General features: G+C 42.6%; 2 protein-coding genes across 2 annotated transcripts in view; one reads left to right on the top strand and one right to left on the bottom strand.

Annotated features, from left to right (window-relative positions):
- Positions 1-23,240, bottom strand: part of sem1 (SEM1 26S proteasome subunit) — a 239,031-nt gene that overhangs the window by 79,910 nt on the left and 135,881 nt on the right. The gene's annotated exons all lie outside the window — the stretch shown is intronic.
- ago2 (argonaute RISC catalytic component 2) lies at positions 1,296-21,628 on the top strand. Its single transcript, XM_080734834.1, has 21 exons — positions 1,296-1,392; positions 3,998-4,045; positions 5,417-5,597; positions 6,269-6,389; positions 6,547-6,728; positions 7,452-7,588; positions 8,298-8,432; positions 8,997-9,084; positions 13,155-13,302; positions 13,535-13,654; positions 15,568-15,690; positions 15,915-16,048; positions 16,569-16,753; positions 16,859-17,018; positions 17,488-17,578; positions 18,056-18,136; positions 18,552-18,665; positions 19,525-19,659; positions 20,343-20,444; positions 20,646-20,845; positions 21,352-21,628. The coding sequence occupies exons 1-21, from the start codon at positions 1,368-1,370 to the stop codon at positions 21,458-21,460; spliced, it is 2,619 nt and encodes an 872-aa protein (XP_080590960.1). The 5' UTR covers positions 1,296-1,367; the 3' UTR covers positions 21,461-21,628.

The following is a 23,240-nucleotide window of genomic DNA, read 5'->3' as shown; positions in this document are numbered from 1 at the left end:
AAAAACAGGGCCACGCTCCATTGCTCCGGAACTACTCTGCCGAGACCGGCGATCAGGTGCTTTGCAGGACAAGGCTCTGTGGGTTGACTACTGGCCGGCCTCCTCCTACGTCTCACCAGGTCCACTCCTGCTCTCACCAGGTCCAGGACCTGTGCGTTGCACCAGACTCCCAGTACCAAACATTTAATTCAGGACCAGTGGGTTCCTGACTGGCCCTCCTAAAGGCCTCACCGGGTTTGTTGGGCCTCTTCCTCACAGAAGACACAGGCTGGGGCGATAAGCTATACTGCTCCTGGGTGCATGCCGTCTACATTCCGGCTGTCACCCGTCTCTCCGGTGGTCACCTGACTGTTCCTGGTTGTCACGTAGTCTATTCCTATGAGATAAAAAGAATAACTATAACAAAAAACATTGCATGGATGCACCTGGGACGTATCCTCAGTTGATGTAGCCCAAGGTCATAGGAGTTTTGGGTCTCGCAACATCATACCCCTCGCACCGGTGACCCAGCCGGGGTGATATTATATGCATTTGGGTCCCCAACTGGAATCAGTGGGGGTACATTTATTGAAATCCAATTATTGTCTTAGCTCTTAGGAATGCGACAAAGACAAAAAAAAATATCCATATGTAGCGAGTAATCAATAGAAAAAAGTCATTTTGGGGGTGAACTACTCCTTTAAGTAAATGTACTTAGTTACTTTTCACACGTGGCTAATATTAAATTAGAACACTGGTTTTCAACCAGTGGTCCTTGAGGGGGTATCAGCAGGTGGTCCCCAGCTAAATGATGGAGAGTTGGTAAAAATGGTAACCAAATGGACCCTTATAAATCTTTAACTCTTGTCTTGAGGCCTTGAGTCTTGAGGCCGTAAAATGAAACCAAACGGATCTAAGTTTTGGGTCTGAGAGACTAAATCTCATCAAATGGTGGTCCGTGGGTCAAATGCCGAATAAATAATGGACCTTGACATGAAAAAGTTTGAAAAACCACTGTTCAAATTCCAGAGCAGATGGGGGCGCTAATGTTGGATCAGCCGTAAGACAACAAAAAAGAAGAAGACGCAACCTGGCGTGTCACAGAATTCGATAGGCCACCAATTCCTGCACTGTCGGTTCTTCTTATGTGTGTGTGTTGGGGGGATGGGGCCGTGCCGAGGATGATGAGAAAGCTCCCGTTGGTGCAATTATTTACAACTTGATAAACTCCAAACCCTTTTTGTTATCATAGGGACCCGGGGCACACACCCCCGCTTATTTTTGTATATAAATATATTTCGCGCACCGTATGTGTTTGGAGGCCAGCCCGGCGGCAAGAACACAGTGGAGTATCGGTGCATCCACGGCACGAGTTTAAAACCGTCGAAATGTATTCCGCTCCTGGACCTGGAGGTAAGGCTTTAATTCCATTATACTTAGAGCCGCACGAGCCTTTCGCTCGACAGAAAGGTCACATTTTCAACTGAACAAACGTGTCTTAAAAGTCGCGTCGCCACTTTTTTTCAGTTCAAAACACGTAGCCTATTTGTTGTCGAGCGAGAAAAAAAACTCATGCCGACCAAGTAAACTAGCCCTGGTCCATAGCTTTAGAAGGAGTTCTCTCCTTGACGCTATGTCACCGATGAGCCCTTGCGCTCACAGCCGCGGCAACCCAGGCTGCTCAGCCTCTCGTCTGTAGTAAATATTTAAAACACAATTTCGCTACTTACCAAAACAAAGACGGTTTTAGGGAGTTGAAAGCCTACTTTCCTTTGTGGGACCACTCTGAGCCCCCCACCTCACGTCTAAAATACACTTTTTGGTCAGAAAAGAAAATATTTAATCGGAAGTTTTAGCTACTCCACACCGCCCTCTACAGATCTTTGTCAATAGAAATTCCATTGACCAGTTTTTGCCTTCCCGTGAAATATTTTCTATTCTGGCTTAAAAGTGTATTTTAGACGTGATTTGGGGGCCTCAGAGTGTTCCCACTAAGGAAAGTAGGCTTTCAACTCCCAAATGCAGTCTTTGTTTTGGTGAGTAGCGAAACTATTTTATTTTTTTACTACAGACTACAGACCCTTGAAGAGAGGGTGCTCAGCCTTTCCTGCGGGCGCAGACATCTTCTGTGGCATAGCGTTAAGGAGAACTCCTTCCAACGCTATGAACCAGAGCTAAAGTAAACTAACCTCAAGTTGTTAGCAGCAGTTTGCTAGGCGACGAAGCTTATATAGTTAGTTACACGTTCAACTCTCTTATTGACGTTTCAGTACTTCTGTCGTCATGTTAAATCGGATTTGAACGTGGGCCTTTCAGCACATTTTGCTCACAGTTGAATTGTAACTGTTGCCTTGCTCAAGAACACGTCGTCCCCAACCAGAAGTACAAGCACCAGCAGTAGAAATAATGCTAGCAGATTAGCACGTCCCGGCTAGCTAGCGTTGCCACATTACCCGACCTTGTTATTGTTGTTAGCTGTTTAGCTGGCTAATTAAGTATATTGATTTGGATAAAACGAACCAACTGAACAAACATGATCATATTGCATATAAAGACAGTTTGAGTGAGCATTCGTACACATAGCGAGGACAAGGGGCTATCTATCTATCAACCTCTGATCTCTCCGTTCGTAGCCCCTGTACTGTAGCTTCTATCGTCAAGCCAGTGTGGCCATGAAGCTAATCGTTTCTATTTTGATCAGGCGTAATGTGATGCAAGTTGTTTACTATATTAAACAATGCAAGAAATGTACACGTGGTTGTTAGAAGCGATGGTCACCAACGTTTTGTCTTGGTTCTCCTTTATTGTTTATGATGATGTTAAAGATTATCATAGAATATGATTTGGGGACAGGGGCCGGTTGCATGAAGCCACTTAGGTTAAGATTTTATGTCTGTCTATCATACATACATACATACATAATTGCAACAATCTGAAAGTGTAGTGAAATCTTAAGCAGGTGTACTAAGGTCTTGTAAAAGTACATTCACTATGTCTGTACTCTGTCGTGCAACATTATTAATAGTCTCTATTACAGGCCAGCGGTGGTTAATTGCACTCATTACATGTCCTTGTAATTCTCGATTTCTATCAGCAACCCCCTGTAGGATAGAAAACCCAGTTGTAGCCAGGATCCAGATTCCAGAATACCATAGTTGGGAACAACTCAACTCCAGGAGAATGGGTGGCTTTAGGAGGGCATACAGGTTGCTGGCCTGCCTCTTGTGTGTGTTTGCAATTGATAAGACTTAAGAGAAGTCGCCCTTGGTTGTGAATGATAGTGTTTTGGGGCAGATAAGCGAGTAAGCCTTCTGGCCATGAAGCAAGGAAGTGTTTGCCATGGTAACCTAAGCAGAGTTGAGCAACAACACTGACTGCTGCTTCTCCATAGCTTTTTACTGTATAACAGTGGTTCTCAAACAGTTTTGGCTCAGGGCACACCTGTAAATAACCTTTTCATCCACGGCACCCCTGAATTACAATTACATTACCTTACATTTGTCAAATTTGTAAATCTTTACCCTAAGATACAGTATGTAACGAGGAAAACTTGAGAGAATCTGTTTCCATTAGGACAGATTAAAAAAAATACTATATTTGGCTTTAACCTAACCCCAGTGTCCCTGTTCTGCGAGGAACATTCACCAAAAATCATAACACGTTGTGAGCTTGTAGATCTGCTATTTTTGGTGAGGGGATTTGGTTTACTGTAGGCTGAAAAGTATCGCACCAAGTACAGTGCAACTGAACTCGGGTCCGTTTTACTAATTATAAGTGGTTAAACTGAAGTGATATTGATGAATTCCAAATGTTATCGAAGTATTCTGAGGCACCCCTGGACTTACATCACGGCACCCACTTTGAGAAACCCTGCTGTATATAAGATATTACTAAGTATTGCTTTACATTTTGTAAGCCACATCAATTTGTCAGTGATGAAACTTATTCAGCGTTCTCTGTGTGCAATGACCAAGGGAATATGTGAGAAACCATAACATGTAATTTTTGTCTTCTTTAGCTGCTGAGATGCAGGAGAGACCCCTCTCTTCTGGGTCAATAGGCTCTGGTAAGATTCTTCTCCCTAGTACTTTTAACCACAAGAAGCATTGAACCCTGGGGACCCCGGTCAAAGAAGTGTATATTGGGTTGAAGTGGTTAAAGCCGTATGCCAAATTACCAATGTCCACTGGTGTTATTGTTATTGACAACAAAATGCATTATATAGGTACTCGGTTAACATTTCTACCATTTGTCATACAAGAGCTTATTCTAGATGGTAATTTTAGAATCACATTGTGTCCAAGCTGACAGTTAAATACATTTGGGATGGTTGCCTAACTAAATAGCAAAAAAGGCCATTCAATATTAGTCACTAATTAGTGGGCTTTATCGGCGTATTTCAGTGCACAGAGCTGTAGGACCAAGATAGCGTGCCTAAGGGAGTGGGCTCTTTTGCGTACCACCATGACTACATTGAAAGTTGACTACAATTAGCCAGTTAACTTACAAATGTCCCTGACACAGAACTACTTCTTTACTCATATTGATTCAGTGGCTTATTCTCATACATGTGTGTTATGTTTTTTTTTTCCTCTCCTATTTTTACATGCATTTCTTTTCATTTGCTTAATTTTCACTTTGTGAGTAACAGTTGGTTTTGAAGGTGCGAAGGTTGTTATAATTCTTGCTGCACTGAACTTGTTACACATCTAGTGTTCATTAGAATGCACTGACCAACGATTCATGTTTAGTTTTAAGAGAGGAAGGTGTTGATTCTCCTTTGAAGCTATCTTCCATAACTTTGGGTTATGACAAGTGACAACTTGAACAAACATGCTTCCTGGTTCATTAACGTCTGACGGCCGGGCTACACCAAGCCGTTTTGCGCGCGTCAGTGCGTATGCGGGTCGTGCGCGCGTATGCCCGTTTTGGATAGATCCAATTTATATCAATTCAGCCGGCTACACCAGGCGTACGGATAGCGCGAACCACGGATACGCATTCCCTAAAAATAGGATCGGTTCTATTTTTTTTAAGCACGCATATGCGTTTTGTACACAGACTATCTGGTCTTCCTCACATATACTCCCTCCTTGGTGTAGCCTGGAGCGTTTACGCAAACGCGAGCGTCTTCACGGACAGTATGCACGAATGCGCACATTTTTTGGCGTAGTCCGGCCGTAATGCTTAATTAATAATTGGTTGCACACTGGTGTTGCACGCCAAAAATAGCTTTTCCCAAACTCACATCCGCCACATCGTTTTGTGAGCTTGTAGATTGGCTATTTTTGGGCACCAGTGCACAGTCAAGTATAAATCAGGCTTACTACATTTGAGATGTTGAGCCCTTGGGAATTGACACCGACAATTACTTTACAACGTCATAATAAACATCTAATTTGTCACTGATTTCTTTCCCCTGACCCCTCCGATCCAGATCCCCCGTCACCCCCAGTGCCAGAGTATGTCTTCAAGCCCCCCTCGCGGCCAGACTTTGGCACCATGGGCAGGACAATCAAGCTGCAGGCCAACTTCTTTGAGATGGAAATCCCCAAACTGGAGGTGTACCATTATGACATTGACATCAAGCCTGAGAAATGCCCCAGGAGGGTCAATCGGTAAGCATGAGGGTGGCTAGAGAGGCCACCTGAGAATTGGAAGTTGACCCTCGGCTCACCCAGTTTACATGTCAGTGTCCCACTTGAGCACTTAACCCCTAAAAAGCACCCCCTGCTAGGGGTGGGACGATTCACTTACCTCCCGATGCGATCTCGATGCCTTGGGTGACTATTCGATTTACATCACGATTCTTGATTATATTGCGATTCAATATCACGATTCAAACTTAAAATGTGTAAGTGGTGTTCGTAGGACCACAGCACTTTCTTCGTCCACCATTTTCTCGTTTGTATATTTACTTGCATCATACTGATGACATAATGTGACGCACACAACATCGATTCTGAACTTTGAAATTGATTGGGGGAAAAAATCGTGGCATTAAAAATCGCAATATTTGAGTGAATCGATTAATATTTTTTGCCCACCCCTACCGTGTGCTCATCTGAGCCATCTTGACCAACTTGACTGCTGGGTTAAACAGTAAAAGCATTTTCCCCACCTTCAGTGACCAGAAAATACTCCCTTTTCGTCATTATTATTCAGTAAATTGCCCGGTAAATTTTAATGAGTGATTTTTTTTCCGTTACGCCTGGTCACCTGATCAGTAGTTTTCTGTACGCAGTGATTTCCTGGACATTATGATGAATTGCCTTTCTTCTTCTTTCAGTGAAATTGTTGAGCACATGGTCCAGCACTTTAAAACACAGATCTTTGGAGATCGAAAGCCAGTGTACGACGGGAGGAAGAATCTCTACACAGCCATGCCGTTACCTATAGGCAGAGATAAAGTACGTTCTGACAACCAGTCAACAGTATGGTATCTGATTGTGGAGTGGAGAACACTTTTGCATCAGAACTGCCAACTGCTAAGTGATTTGAAAACTCTGGATACAAAACTTAAAGGGCTGACATCATTTTCTCCTCTTGTCCCCATCATCTGTGCAGGTGGAGCTTGAGGTTACCATTCCTGGCGAAGGAAAGGACCGCAGCTTCAAAGTGGCCATAAAGTGGGTGTCTTGCGTCAGCCTGCAAGCCCTGCACGAGGCCCTGTCAGGACGGCTACCAAACATCCCCTTTGAGACCATCCAGGCCCTGGACGTAGTCATGAGACATTTGCCCTCTATGAGGTCAGCCATTGCTATTGGTCTAGTCAGTGTTGATTTTGACAGCACATTTTCATTTTGTTTTGTCATATTTTGAATAAAATGATTTCGTTTTAGTCATATTTTAGTCATCTGAAATATGTTTTACTTTTTAGTCTAGTTTGTCCCTGCGACATGCTAGCGTTGTCCAGTTTTTATTTGATGAAATTGTCAGTATATTTAGTCATAGTTATAATCATAGCTTATTTCTTATTTCGTTTTTGTCAGTGAACATAGGTAGTCAACAAAAATTCTTTGTCATAGTTTTAGTCGACTGGGTCCAGTGTTGACTATTTATTTAGTTTATAATTCGTCAACCATTAAAAAGCATCTTGTTACTTAAACAAGTTGCTGTCTAGTCATGTAATGCTTGCTATAATGCTATATACCTGCGGCCATCCCTGCTACCCTTTTTAAATACAGTTTAGATAACATTGATGTGGTGATTGTTAACAAAGGAGTGATGATATATCCAGGCTCAAGACTGCTCACCGTGTTTTTGGCTTGGCATTTGCAACCTAACACGAAGCTAACATTTTACCGCTTAAGACTCAAAATAGCCACAGGTCAAAGGTTGACAAAACTATTTATTCGGTTTCTCCAGGTTTTTCCTACCTGCTTTTCTCTAAACCTGTCCATGTTTTCATCCTTTCTGTTCGTATAATGAAATGTTAATTGGCTTGTGTCCTCCACCATTGTCTGTCACAGGTACACGCCCGTGGGCCGCTCTTTCTTCACCCCCTCAGAAGGGTGTTCCAACCCGCTTGGCGGGGGCAGGGAGGTGTGGTTTGGCTTCCATCAGTCTGTCAGGCCCTCCCTCTGGAAAATGATGCTGAATATTGATGGTAGGCTTCATAACTGATGTTCAAATTGGGGCCCATAAACTGCAATTTCCGTTATGTTTCAGGGGGTGCCAGTAAAATGTGGAGCAGTTTAATTTCACTGGTAACGTCATCAGAAGTTTTAGCTCCGCCTTAAGGAGTAGTTCACCCCCAAAATGACTTTTGTTCTATTGATTATTCACCCCATGGAGACTTGAGTTCAATAATATTTTTTTGTATTTGTCGCATTCCTAAGACAAAAATTTCATTATAGTACATTTTCCCCCATTAATTCCGAATCCGGAATCATCCGGAATCAATTGTGGAAAATGTATTATAATGAAATTTTTGTCTTAGGAATGCGACAAATACAAACAAATATTATTTTACTCAAGTCTCCATGGCATGACTAATCAATAGAAAAAGTCATTTTGGGGGTGAACTACTCCTTTAAGAGAATGACTATTCTAACCAGAATGACTATTCTAACCAGAGGTTTCACTCTAAGCTCTCCACCACATAAAAAGCCATACATTTTTATTACTGTATCCTATGGAACAATAAAAATCAAGAGGATTCCATGATTTTAATCTGATCTATCTGGGATTTTGACATGTTTGTGAATACCTGCAATGATTATGAGTAGCTTTTGACCAGCTGTGGCCTCAAGTTGTGGTACCGTTCATGGAAGCTATTTACTTCTCTGTCTAATCGCTGTAATCTTGGGTTGCAGTTTCGGCCACTGCGTTCTACAAGGCCCAGCCTGTAATTGAGTTCATGTGTGAGGTCTTGGATTTCAAAAGCATTGAAGAACAACAGAAGCCCTTAACGGACTCCCAGCGAGTGAAGTTTACCAAGGAAATCAAAGGTAATTCATTGGTCATTCAAGTCATGAGTTGCAAGTAGAATGTATTTTTTTTCCCTTTTTTTCTTTTTCTTTAAAGCTGTCCGGTTTTCTCCCAGCATTTTATTAATCTCTTACATTATTGTAATTAATGTGACTGACTTTAATACTCAAAGGAATACATACTAAACGCTTATTAAGTAGTGGTTGAGTAGCAAATAAACCGCTTTGTTGTTTTTATGCTCTTGCAACAGAGAAATTGAAATAGTTTGCAACAGAAATGTTATTTAAAAAAAATGCTGCAATGCATATATTATTACCTGTAATGTATGCATATGGGAAACACAAGGTCCCAGGTTGTGTCAGACGCTTGCTCCCAGGTGCCTAATTTAGCTGTTTATGCAAATATACAGTAACAAATATTGCAAGTGCAGACCAAATCCTTTTTTTCCCCCATCTTTTTACTACATATACATGGATAGGTTACAATCACATACAAGGTTAGTACTAATGCACTATGAATAATGTGTAGTACGTTCAGATTGGTGTAGGGTTGTGTTTTAACCACTTTGCCTGTGACAAATCCAGGACTGAAGGTGGAGATCACCCACTGTGGACAGATGAAGAGGAAATATAGAGTGTGCAACGTGACCAGGAGACCAGCCAGCCACCAGACGTAAGAATGCTCAGGCAGCCATTGTTCATGTTGGCCATTATAAGCTGTACAGTTACAGAGCTGTCTGGTATTGAAAACATTGTGGATATTTCTTTGTAATACAGTAATGTGCCGTGGTATGTATTACAAGGTTGGACCCCATTTGTCCCAATTCCCCCACCTACCCCTACCGGTTGGTGTAGGGCAGGGGTCTTCAACGTTTTCAGACCAAGGACCCCTTAGTTGAGAGAGAGATGAAGCAGGGACCCCCACAACCTTTTCGTAGATTCCATATAGTTTCATTGTTTGACAGCACAATCATCAGTGTATTTTGGATTCATGTCAATTTGTGATTTCAGATATTTAACCACTTGAACTGTCAATACTTAATAATCTTGACATTTCACTTTGTACTTAGTCTGCTCTTTTTCCCCTCTACACTAAAGCTCTTTGCCGAAAACGCTGCGAGGCGTTGTGAGCTTGTAGATCTGCTATTTTTGGCTAAAGTTCTCAGAATCTCAGAACACCACTGTTCAGAACACCACTGTTCAAGTGGTTAATATATAAAAAAGGAGAAAAAGGTTTCTATCACACAAAGATTTGGAGGACCCCCTGTAGTAACTCTAAGGACCCCCTAGGGGTCCCGGACCCCCTGTTGAAGACCTCTGGTGTAGGGGAGCAACTGTCACTACACGTGACACCGCCAGTCCCATTCTTTTCACCTGTCTGTGACGAATTTCACTGGGAGGACATGGCACATGATGTGAACACAGATATAAAAAGCTAGATACCTCATCTGCCGCTGCAGTTCATTGGCGTGACTGGTAAAACAGGACTGGCGAAAGTGCGGAACTGTGGAAGGCACTCGGCCCCCTGCAGTGGGAAAGAGGGAGTCCCGCATCCGATTGGCCTACCGAGCATTCCATTCTGTGACGCACAAGAAAGCGTCCTTCAGAATTCCGGAAGCTTGCCAGTCCTATTTTACCAACGGCCCAAAGCTACCTTTTTGTCTATGCATGTGAAGGCACATTAGGGGTGTGAAAGAATATTCTATATTCGAAGATTCGTTCGAATGTTAACAATAAAAGAATATTCGAACGTAAAAAATGGAGCTTCGAATTAATTTATATTTAATTAAAACAAATCTACCGCACTTCTCGCGAGATTCTGGGCGCATGGAACGTTAAAAGGTGGCTGGTCTCGCAAGGCAGAAGTCTCCATTCGCTGCTGCAAAAGTGGGTTGATCTACAAGTCCACAATACGTCGCTGATCCAATACGTTCATTACGTTGTGAGCTTGTACATTGAGGGTGCCTATTTAGCGACACCGTCATACAGCGAAGAATAAACCTCCAGCTGCTTCACTTTCCCCTCACACTGTCACTGGCCGTCACATGTCGGAGTGGAGAGATGCACTCGTCCGCCTCGCAGACAGTGCACAGTGCAGCGCGCACACACAGTGCTTTTAAACTGGCTCACGTTGATTCAGAATGATTAACGAGTCGAGCTGAAACGGGCGACTCATTTAGTAATGACGGGAAGGCATACAAGAGACTTCCCCACCGAAAACACTATAAAAAAGCATGGATTTCTTCTCTCACCGAGTCAATCTCCCCGCACGCAGCCACGCGGTAACGGTAAAACTTCCTCCGTCACTCACACTGCTCTTGTTCAAACCAAAACATAATCCATTGGTGTGATTGATTATAATTGCTCATTTCATGTCGTGGCTGTTCCAACTCAACTCAATCACAGCTGCTGTGAGTGAGGCACGCTTTGCAAGACGATCCGATTCTGCTCTAACGCAGGCACGTGCACACATACATCAAACGGGGCTTGAGCCCCTGCCCTTTTAACAGAGAATTGTCCACCAAAAGGCCCTTTTAGAAATGTCAGCCCCTGCCTCTCTTAACATTCTTTGCACGTCCCTGACCAACGCGGACCTGCACACAGTAAAAAAAAAAGCGATAGAAGCGACTGTCTAGAATAAACAGCTTCGAATTGCGAATGCTTCGAATTATTCGTTATTTTCGAATATTCGAATTTATTCGAATATACGGGGGATTTTCGGGCGAATATTCGAATGCTATTTTTGGCACATTTTCACAGCCCTAAGGCACATGCTATTCTTCTCAGTTCAGCCCCCACTGAACAGGTGCCCTGGACAACCTGTAGGAGTTACTAGTAATGCAAGAGAGATCTCTTCCCCGCCTGGCTCATAGACATACAGGTAGACGCCTCCTCCAGCTCTGGGGTGTCTACTCTGTATCACGGGAGGGCAAGCTTCCGCGTGCGTCATAGAAAAAGAAGTTTGGTAGGCTGGTGTGCCCTCTCAGGCCGTTTGTTTAATTCGAACGCACCCTAAAGTCTGACCAATCCCGGAAAAGACTCTGTGATTTGTGATTGGTCAGTAGTTATTTTGAGTGGCAGCGTATCTTCCGCATTTCTGGCCTCCAGTTTTTACCGTTCGCTCCAAAGAGTATCTATGGCCTGGCTGTCCTCACTGCGAACACGAGCAGCTGTGTCTGTTGGAATGACCAGTTGGATGCCTAGCCAAGCCGGAGGCACCACAGAGGATTCAACCCTAACCCTGCACCCCATTTGTCATTACTGATAAGTGACTGATAAATGTGGAAAGATGACAAAACACACCAGTTCCTAACATTCAGTAGGGAATCTTGAGGCGAGAACAAATTGCAACATCTTGTCCTGATATGTGCCGCCTGGTGTTGTATTGGGTGTACAGATGAGAGGAGGAGCAGATATTGGCTCCTAGTATCTTGGAAGTTCCTAAAAGCAAGTGTCCCAAGTTCCAACATCTGTGTCTGTATTTGGCTGGCTTCAATTACACAGTTTAAGATCTATAACCGAGTCCTGCAGATACAGTTCTAGATATTAAGTCTATGTACAACCACCTATATGGACATCCCTCCATAACGAAATATTGATATCCTCTTCTGATATCTTGTGGAGTTCACTCTTTTAAGGCGCAACTGTCTCCCATAGACTGTAGCACCATGGGCACAGGTCTAGCTTTGCTGCTCAAAAACCCTGTATTTCAACTCCCCAACAGTTTTGCTACTGCAGGTCTATGATTGTTGTAAAAAATAGAGTTGAACTGATTACTTGAGCAGTGAAAAATGCCGCCCTCCCTGTTTTCCGGACAGAGCCGGTTAGGATAGGTTGAGCCTAGAGAGTAGAGAGAGAGATTCAATTTATTGTCAGTGTACAGTACAAGTACAGTACAGTACAGTACAGTACAGCGAAAAGTATTTTCACATCTCACCCAGAGTGCAAACATGTCAGCATTAAAGAGTACAGTAATACATAAATGCAGAGATGAGCAGTATTAATTAAATGAATAAATAGATAAATATGGTTAAGTAAATAAAGTAATAAATACATTTTGACCATATTGCACATAGCCCTATTGCACATAATGCACAAGTGTTCGACTCATGTCCAGAGGGAATATTCCACAAGTCCAGTGACCAGAGTGCGCAAGTCACACACAGAAAGCACAAGTACACTAGGTGCTAGCAGCTAGACTGATATGTATCCCGAGTCCCAGCTACACCAGGGATGGTGGATGGCCTGGGGGAGGGAGGGCTGTAACTGGAGGGGAGGAGAGGGGTGGGAGAAGAGTTCAGGTAGATGACAGTGGAGGGGAAGAAGCTGTTCCGAAGTCTACTGGTCTTGGAAGCCAGGTTTCTGTATCGCCTTCCAGAGGGGAGGAGGGCAAAAAGACTGATTGGGGTGAGAGGGGTCTTTAATGATGAGTACCGGAAGCATTTCAATGTTCACTTGCTCGCATTGCAGTATATTGGCGTTAAGTGTTTGCCAAATTTCTTTCAAAGCACCTAACATCCATGCTAGATGTTAGAGTTTAATCTGCTCTTGAGAAATCTGCTTAATGAATATGGACCACTGACTGACCAGCTTAGAATAACTTTTGTAAACATATTTGAAGATGGCGTGCGTATGTCTGAGAAATACACTATCTTCGTTCGTAAACAAAACCGTAACTTGGGGAGCAAATGGGAAGTTGCTGTATTTTTAGCTTACATATTTTTCTTTGTTGTGTTTTCCCAGGTTCCCCCTGCAGCAAGAGAATGGCCAAACAATTGAATGCACTGTAGCACAGTACTTTAAAGACAAGTACAAGCTGATCCTGCGGTACCCCCACCTCCCTTGTCTTCAGGTTGGACAAGAACAGAAACACACCTACCTGCCTCTAGAGGTAAAGCAACGGCAGAATTCTACGTATATATTTTGTTGTTGATGTGCATGGAAAGAGTTATCTCCCGTTTAACATTAACTTTCATATTTCATATATTTGATATCTCATACTTTTGTTGAAATGTGCGACCAACCAAATCAGCTACCTTGCTTGTGAAAAAGAACATGGTGGATAACATTTCCTGTAAATGTGATTCCTGTAAATGTGATTGTGTTCTCTGTTTACATCCCAGGTGTGTAACATAGTGGCAGGGCAGCGCTGCATCAAGAAACTGACAGACAATCAGACCTCCACCATGATCCGTGCCACAGCCAGATCAGCACCCGACCGTCAGGACGAAATCAGCAAACTGGTATGTAACCTTGCTATTACCCTGCCTCAGTCCGAGATGTTTACAGTGAATTTGAAATATGTCCGTATTTTTTTTCTCAAAGTTGGCCCAAGAGGCCAGCCATCTAGAACAGTGGTTCTCAACCGAACAAATGTGCATGCACACGTTAAGACTATATTCTATAATTAATAATTATAAAATAAAATGGCGAAACCAACTATATTAGTTAAAGGTTGAAATGCACACCTCTTCTCACAGCCACAGTAGCCATTGGCTATCAATGTTCCTACTCCTCTTTGTTTAAAACAACTCCACTTATTTATCAGTGTAATTTGGATGTTTGGTGTGGAAATACCTCATTTTCACAGGCTTTAAGCTTTCGTGTGTGAGAATCTCAACACAGTTGAAGTTGGGTCTGATCAATTTCTTAACATGGCACATCAATAGTAAAAAAAGAAAACCCTGCTTGTATTTGCATCACAAAGTCAACAGTTGTGCCTCAATGTTCTTACCCACTTTGAGTGTCTCACCTGTGGTCAAGGTTTTATACTGGTAACTTTTTAGATGGATCTTACTGTAACGGGAAGATCTAGCCACCGTTCCATCCACAGTCCCTTGGCTGCTCAGAGCATGTTCCATGCTTCTGTGTTTTTGTAGTGAAAAGCTTCCTTACATTTCAACTAACTTGCACATTAACTTTTCGCTGTTATCATTATGAAAGTCTAGTAACATTTGACGGCACAACTTTAGTTTATGCGGCAAAAGGGTGAAGCCAGCTAGCGTGAACGTTATAGCCGGGGACCCAGTCACCAAAATGGGAGGGGACATGTGATTTTCTCCCGTACTTTTTATTTCTGTTTGGTCATTAAGGTCAACAGAATGAGAGGCCTGCTCTGCTGGAAACATCGCGAAAAAAAGTTATAGCCATTTGTATATTCACTGTCCCATTGACTCCACTAGAAATATTTAAAAAAGGAAAAAAAGTCTGCTTTAATTAGCATGTGAGGGGTCAAACTGGAGGTTTTCATGATCCTGAATCCATTGCAAGCATTTTCCTTGGGCTAGATTTCGGCCCCCCAAATACTGTGAAAAGTGATGAGTCATCACCTTTTTTCCACTTTTCACAGTTTTGGGTTGCTGAAAGTTAACCCAAGGAATGTTTTTCATGCAAAACAAATGCTTGAAATGGATTCAGAATCATGAAGAACCCCTAGTTTGACCCCTCACATGCTACTTAAAGCACATGTATTTTATTTTTAAAATATTTCTAGTGGAGTCAATGGGACAGTGAATATCCAAATGGCCATAACCTTTTTTCGCGATGTTTCCGGCAGAGCAGGCCTCTCATTCTGTGGACCTTAATGACCAAACTAATCGATAAAACAGAAATAAAAAGTACGGCAGAAAATCACATGTCCTACCCTACCTATTCCTTGAGCTTTTGGGCTTGTGGGTCCCCGGCTATTATGTCAAATTATTTGCCGACCCCCAGGTTGAGAACCACTAGAACAGCAATGGTGTGTGTGTCCCAACAAAAGTAGACCAATCACAGCAAACTACACAGCTCAGATGACATTGTGCTACACCAATCACAGTCACCACAAAAGTGTAGGGTGGGCCTGATTTAAGCAGTCACACCTGGCCTGAGTTAAACTAATTAAGACTCTGGGCTGGGTGTGATACACCTGTTGAGCATAGCAGTGCACACACAGGCCATCCTCTCGTGCGCACACACACCCACACTCTCTCAGAAAAAGCCTTTGTCATTTTTAGAGCACTGTCAGTGATTAGCGTAATCCATACATAGAAAACGTGTGGGACTTGATTGAAAAATGATTTTATCAGATACTACAGAAAATCACACGGAGGTCGAGCTGTACCTACAGGCCAGCCCGGTAATGGAGCTTTTTACTTTTGTCTGTCGCGTTTCCCAGATGAGAAGTGCCAACTTTAACCAGGACCCTTACGTTCGGGAATTTGGAGTGATGGTGAGGGACGAGATGACAGAGGTGAACGGCCGGGTCCTCCAGGCTCCTTCCATTCTCTACGGAGGCAGGGTATGTTGATTGACAACGCTTGGATGCCTTCATGCAGACCTAGTCTAATATGATCGCAGCCTTGTAGGGCTGGAAGTCTTTTGAAACTTTTGCTAAAAGTACATTTGTTGCAGCATATTCTACTGTTTTTGTTTTTAATGTTTATTTTAAGTAACACAAATAAATGTGTTATCCCATGAATGGAGACAGTTTAGGGTAAGCCTGTGGTTTTGTGATGTTTACAGAACAAAGCAATAGCCACACCAATCCAGGGAGTGTGGGATATGAGGAACAAGCAGTTCCACACCGGCATTGAGATCAAAGTGTGGGCCATCGCTTGCTTTGCCCCGCAGAGACAGTGCACTGAACTCCTGCTCAAGTAAGTGTGATATTGGATTAGAAATATGGCCTCTGTTCACATGTGCCATGATGTCCACTGTTTTTATAGTCGTTGTTTTGGATTGATATGGAGAGGAATAAATAGATTCTGAATGTAATGGTTATGATCTGAAATCATATTCTACTTCTACTTTACCGGTACTTTACCAGTATTTGCACCCGGATCCCCGCACAAGTGTGAAATAATTCAACTGTTGAGCTGTAAGGGACGACTCGTTTGAACAGAGGCTAAATAGATTTTTGACTTAGTTACATGTTTTACATGTGAAGTAAAATCTCCCAAATTAAATGGGACTTATAAAGTATGACTTTCAACCTAGTGGAGGGAAAAATGTTACTCAAACTTTCTTTCAACACTCTTAACATTTTGTTTGTTTGTGTAGTGGTTTATTTTTTCCCTCCAGCCTATGCATGGTGATACAGTTTGCGACTGTAAGTGTTCTGACATTTCAGCATAAAGAACGTTTCTTTAATGATTTCTGAACCTGTCTCTACCCAAGAGCCTTCACAGACCAGCTGAGGAAGATCTCTAGGGATGCAGGGATGCCCATCCAGGGCCAGCCTTGTTTCTGCAAGTACGCCCAGGGAGCCGACAGCGTGGAGCCCATGTTCAAGCATCTTAAGTATACTTACCAGGGCCTCCAGCTGGTGGTAGTGATCCTTCCTGGGAAGACACCCGTCTATGGTGAGGAACACAACCTTACTCAAGCCTATTCTTTCTAGTTGGCCTAGATGTACTCATGGTTTAGAGAGCTCACATGCTTTTCCGCATCCCCGCTTCGTGTTGTAGCTGAGGTGAAGCGTGTTGGTGACACGGTGCTCGGCATGGCCACCCAGTGTGTTCAGGTGAAGAACGTTCAGAAGACCACTCCTCAGACCCTCTCCAACCTCTGTCTGAAGATCAATGTCAAGCTGGGTGGGGTCAACAACATCCTCCTCCCACAGGGCAGGTTAGTGTGACCCATTTGTTGATACACATTACATATCTCTACATATCGTCACTGTCGGGCAGAAACCTTGTATCTCCAAGTTTCAAATTTGTAAATTATTTCGCAAAGCACAGCCCTGCTTCATCATACAAGGCTGTCGCACAAAATTAGTGACAACCGCGAGGCATTGTGTGCTTGTAGATCAGCTGTTTTCACTTGTATAAATCATTTTTAAAACGATGAATACAAAACGAACGGTTTTGGATTTCCACCCGACAACGGCGATATATTCCTACTATAAGCACATATTGGTTGATAACACATTACTGTTGATTTTCTGTACATGGGTGATAGATTGTCTTTATGCCCATATGCAGGGCCTGACATTTTCTAAATGGGGTCAGGATCCTGCCGTAAGTGCTTGACAGCAGACATCCTCCTTGTGTGGGGTGATATGTTGTGATCCTTGTGCTCGCTCTTTGCTCCTCAGGCCTCTGGTGTTCCAGCAGCCAGTTATCTTCCTTGGAGCAGATGTGACTCACCCCCCAGCAGGAGATGGGAAGAAGCCCTCCATCGCTGCTGTAAGTTAAATTACACAGCAGCGCTAAGAAAGGACGAATGGAATTAGTCATTTACAGACTGGAGAAAAAAAAAACATGTCCTTGTTTTCTCTTCATCAAAGAATTGCACCAATTTCTTTTGCTCGACTTGCGCTAGGCAAACAGAAAATTAAAGAATGCTTGACTTAATGCTTCTCAAATATGGGAAAAATGTAACTGTTAAGGTAAGGTTCAGTGAAAAGGTCAGAATCAAGCATGTACAGTAACTCCTTCAAACGTACCACCGTACCAAAATATCAATTCATAAATCTCTTTTCCATTTCCCACTGTCTTCCGAGGCTGTGATTAAGCCCCTAACGCAGAGCAATCCATCATATGTCGTGCTGTGATATAAACGACATGCTCCCACAGCACTTCCCAGCAGGAACAGATGTTCCCTGTCTTCCTAGGCGTTCCTAGCAGCTGTAGCAAAGTGCTGTTTTCTTTCTTCTCCTCCAGGTGGTGGGGAGCATGGACGCCCACCCCAGCCGCTACTGCGCCACGGTTCGGGTGCAGCAACACCGCCAGGACATCATCCAGGTAGGGATGGGACGATAACCGCTAATATCGCTTATCGTGACACTCACGATAATCGTATCGTGGAGATTAGATTTATCGTGAAATCGTCTTCCGTCATGCACTGGGATCAATTCACCACTTAAACCCTCCATAATTGGTTAAAGGGACCTGTAAATAACGTACTTGATAGTATTTTCTTTTTTCTCTTTTTCACACTCTACCAAATCTCTTTGCCAAAACATTGACGATCTACAAGCTCACAACGCGTCGCAACGCGACATGTTGTGAGCTTGTAGATCAGCTATTTTTTTGGCAAATGTTCCGCCCCATGATGTGGATGTGGGGGATATTTTGATTATCGCGATATCGTAAATCGCAATTTATTTGGTCACACTCGTTATATAAAATGTTCATATTGTCCCTTCCCATCATCCAGGACCTGGCCACCATGGTGAGGGAACTGCTGATCCAGTTCTACAAGTCCACCCGCTTCAAGCCCACCCGCATCATCTACTACCGCGATGGCATATCCGAGGGCCAGTTCAACCAGGTCAGAGATGTGCGTAATGCAGAGCTTTTTACATGGGGTTTGGCCACGTTGCCATGGGAACATTATTGCAAAAGGGTTGTACTTGTTTTCTCTGCCTGTAGTCTATCAGTCTATGTATGTAGTCTATCAGTCTATGTAAAGCCATAGCATGTTAGTGCAATATATCGTTGTCGGGTGGAAACCTTGTATGTTCGTTTCGTATTATTTTCCAGGTGCATATAGTCTAGTAAATCTAGGGAAAAAATACACTCAGGTTGGACAAAATTTTGTTATTTAGTTTTTCAACTGATTCTGACAGGAAATTAGGTCTACTAGCCAGGATAAAAAATCTACCATGATCTGCTCACTGCAAATACCCACAGTGGCCAAATCAAGTTGGGCTCCCATCGACTTTCTATACAGGAGGAAAATACCCAGAAAAAAATCTGCTTTAAGTAGGATGTGAGGGGTCTAACTAGGGGTTTGACATTATGCTGAATCCATTGCAAGCATTTGTTTTGCACAAAAAACATTCCTTGGGCTAACAGTGGCCCCAGAAAATGATGGTTTAGTGATGATGGCCACAGTTTTGTGGGCGTTTTATGGGGCCAATGAATGTTTTTGTGCAAAACAAATGCTTGCAATGGATTCAGCATCATGACAAACCCCTAGTTAGACCCCTCACATCCTACTTAAAGCAGATTTTGTTTTCTAGGTATTTTCCTCCTGTATAGAAAGTCGATGAGAGCCCAACTTGATTTGGCCACTGTGGGTATTTGCAGTGAGCAGATCATGGTATAAATATATTTTTTAAGATAGTTTTTGTAATGTCTTTACCCTGTCCCTGGTGTAACCTTTATAACCTTACTGGTCTATACAGGTCCTGCAGCATGAGTTGCTGGCAATCCGTGAAGCCTGCATCAAACTGGAGAAGGACTACCAGCCTGGTATCACCTTTGTGGTCGTACAGAAGCGACATCACACAAGATTGTTCTGTATGGACAGAAATGAGCGGGTGGGTACCCTTTCCTTTAGTCTAGACGTCTACATAAGTCTCATTTCATTTAACCTATTCAGAACGAGTACACATTATTGTGTATCATTATTTTATGCTTTAACTATTGAAAAATAGCTGTTTGAAAATTTGAATTTTGACCCGATTCTATAAGTGTCTTTTGAATCCTTCTAAGGCTTTTTGAAAAACCCTATGTTTCTATGTCAGCAATCTGGCCAGTCATCGTCAAAGAAAAGGTCCTTTTCACTTAACTGGAGCTCAGTTAGTCTGTTCTTGAGAGACTACTATGTCAGTGGTTCTCAAACGTTTTCATGTGAAGGACCCCCAAACTGATATGTATTTGGCCATGGACCGCCATCTCAAAATATTTAGTTCCAGGGACCCCCCAGAAGCAAAATTTGAGTTACAAACGTTCGCTTTAAAAATACATATATTCAAAGATTTGCACACATTTTCACAACTTTTAAAAAAAATAGCAGATCTACAAGCTCGCAGCACGGCACACAGTGCCACGCTGTGAGCTTGTATATCTTCTATTTTTCACTAGTTAAAGCATTCAATAATCCTAGGCCTAATTAAAGTGGTATAATAGTCTCTTTGTGTGTTGACTTCAATCAGAACTAAGGAACATGGCATCATCTTTATTTGGCTGAAGTATCTTTCCTAATGGCTTGTTCATGTAGGTTGGCAAGAGTGGCAACATCCCTGCGGGTACCACGGTGGATACAAAGATCACTCATCCATCTGAGTTTGACTTCTACCTTTGCAGTCATGCAGGCATACAGGTAAGAATCCCATTGACGACAGTAAAAGGGCTTAAAGTGCTATGAATGAATTGGAGTCATTCTTCTTTGTTTGCATTTTCAGGCAAAGACCTATCGGTGTTTTTGTATTTCAAATAAGAGAGCCCCCAAATAAGTTTGGGGGCTTGGGGGGGGGGAAACATAAATAAATCGGTGCTTCTCCTTTCCCATCACCCCTTGAAGGGTACCAGCAGGCCATCCCACTACCACGTCCTCTGGGACGACAACCATTTCACTTCGGATGAGCTGCAGGTGCTCACCTACCAGCTGTGCCACACCTACGTGCGCTGCACCCGCTCCGTCTCCATCCCTGCACCGGCTTACTACGCACACCTGGTGGCATTCCGTGCCCGTTATCACCTGGTGGACAAGGAGCATGACAGGTACGCCATACAACCTATCACACCGCAAACTTGCAGTGTTGTTCTTCAAAAATGAAGTAAACAAGACATATGGTGTTTTTGTTTCGTTTGTTTTTTTGTCTAGCCAGTTAACACATTTGTTGCAATGGAAAAATCTCTTTGAAGGTCCAAGATGCCATGTCTCCATAGACTTCCATGTAATTCATAGTGCACGGCATTCATGAGATAGCAGCCATTATGTTTCTTCAAATTTAAACAAACATGGCTGCCATGTTTTAAAGATGGGGTTGGTATGGGGCTTAAACATGCAATTTCGCAATCGTGATCATGCCTTAGCACATTTTTGAAAATTCTTTCGATTTTATTTTTTTGGAATCAAATGGACCTGTTAGGGTTCCATTTGTACCCTGTCTTGAGTTACAGACTTGCATGGGTCAATTTAGAACCCCATAAAGGAACCCACAAAGTCCCTGGAATCCACTTTGAGAATCACTGTTAGAATAACCAACTTGTAACTGCCATTTCAGTGCTGAGGGCAGTCACACGTCCGGACAGAGCAATGGGCGTGACCAGCAAGCCTTGGCCAAGGCGGTTCAGATCCACCAAGACACGCTGAGAACCATGTACTTTGCCTGAGTAAGCAGGTCCAGGTTGGAGGAGGTGCCACCTCCTCACCACCCCTGCCACCAGCCTTCACTGTCTTAGTATCAGGTGATAACCACCATCACATTGGTCTCACACATTATCCCTACCCTTCTGGGTTGTCACTTCATCAATTACATTGAAACCCACACCACATTCTTCCTGGCATCTAAACATTAGACTGTAAAATGGTAAAAGAATTCCTGAAAAATGAGAGGGTGGGAGGGTTGGGTTCAGTTGACTGTTTACCTGTTAATTGTTGTGAAAACTGCGGTGGACAAACCTGTTTACAGAACACGAGAAGGAAGGAGGACAGATTTGTACACACTGACAGAAAATCTATGGCCTGTAAACCATTGAGCGATGTCATTACATTTAAGAGTTAATTTTTCAGGCGGTCCATCCACCTGCTACATTTCCTCTGTTTTATTTTTATTTTATTTTAACGTTTTATTTGAGAGGGGCCTGATGGTTAAAGGGAGGAGAGGACATCGTAAGAAGAGCAGCCCCATTTCAGTTTTACAAACCTAAACATTTTCTTTCCTTCTGACAAATACTATTTATCAGCCAATCAAAGCAAAGTGCACTGACCAGAACGGCTACTTTACAAATCAGGACAAAAGTACTTAAGATGCTGTGAGCTCTGTCACAAGTTCTTCTCACGTGTTAGAGCACTGTGTGAAGGGAAGTGTCATTTGAGAGGGAGATGACTGTCATTTCGATGTACGACCATTAATTAATCAGCCTGCATTCCTTTTTTTTTCTCTCTCTTCAGTTTCAGTATTTGTCCTCAGACACTGGTGACCAACACATTTTTAATGCGAAATCTGGTGATGACAAAAATACGTTTTTCATTTTTTTTTAAATCAGATTTGTTATACAAATTTTTATACTAACTTACTTTAGGCTAGAGGAAGAGGGCTTTTAATATTGAAGAGATTGAACCGAAAGCAAAACGTTTGTTTTCAACTTTCCTGTCTAGCTAACACGAATATGTCACATCAGTAACCTAATTCCCTTGCTGCTGGGGGGAAAGACAATCGGGACTGGCGCCCGACATTTTTATTGTACTCTGAGCCTTGTTGAGAATGAGATGATACAAGTCATAGAAATCTACGTAGGGGAACCGTTATGAAATCTCTTGTAAGAGTTCCTCTTAATTTTAATTTTAATCATGTTTTTACGAATATGCATGTATATACATTTACGTTTTTGTGATTTGTTTTTCTCCATACCTATTAACCCCCTAGTCCTGTTTTGTTTTGATAGTTTTTTTTTTTTTTTTTCATTCCTCTTGTGTTTTCAATATAGCAGCGAAGTAGTTCTCATGACTGTTTGTCAGGGCTAGATGTTAGCCTGTCTATTCACTACAGTATATGAGGCCTGTAACGTTTGGTTTGGGACTCAATAATGGCGAGTTCTGTTAAATTGAATTCAGAGCACCTTCTGTCTCGCAGAAAGAAGCTTATGCAAATTACGTTGGGTGGATCGTTATAGCTTAACGTTGTTGGAGAATAAGGTATATTTTGAATAAGCTTTTGAGAGTGTTATTGTAGAGGCATTTTAAAACGACTGGCCCATATGTAGTCCAAACTAACAGACAGAATTAAATGCAAATATTTTACTGCCTTCCAACACTGTCGCTGAAGTTTTACTAATAATTAGACATTTTTGTATAGTATCCCATCACACCTTTTACTACTTATTACAAGTTAACCTGGCGATATAGTCTTGATTAACAGGGTGGGGGGGAGTAAATCTATATTTTATAACT

This window comes from Nannobrachium achirus (genome assembly GCF_963921795.1).
Source record: "Nannobrachium achirus genome assembly, chromosome: 10".
In the NCBI taxonomy this organism is placed as follows: Eukaryota; Metazoa; Chordata; class Actinopteri; order Myctophiformes; family Myctophidae; genus Nannobrachium; species Nannobrachium achirus.
This window is presented reverse-complemented; position numbering and strand designations above follow the sequence as displayed.

Coding starts and splice junctions, on each gene's coding strand:
- ago2 (XM_080734834.1), top strand. CDS start 1,368: ATGTATTCCGCTCCTGGACCTGGAG. Junction 6,729..7,451: donor AGACATTTGCCCTCTATGAG/GTCAGCCATTGC, acceptor TGTCTGTCACAG/GTACACGCCCGTGGGCCGCT. Junction 17,019..17,487: donor ATCCTCCTCCCACAGGGCAG/GTTAGTGTGACC, acceptor TTTGCTCCTCAG/GCCTCTGGTGTTCCAGCAGC.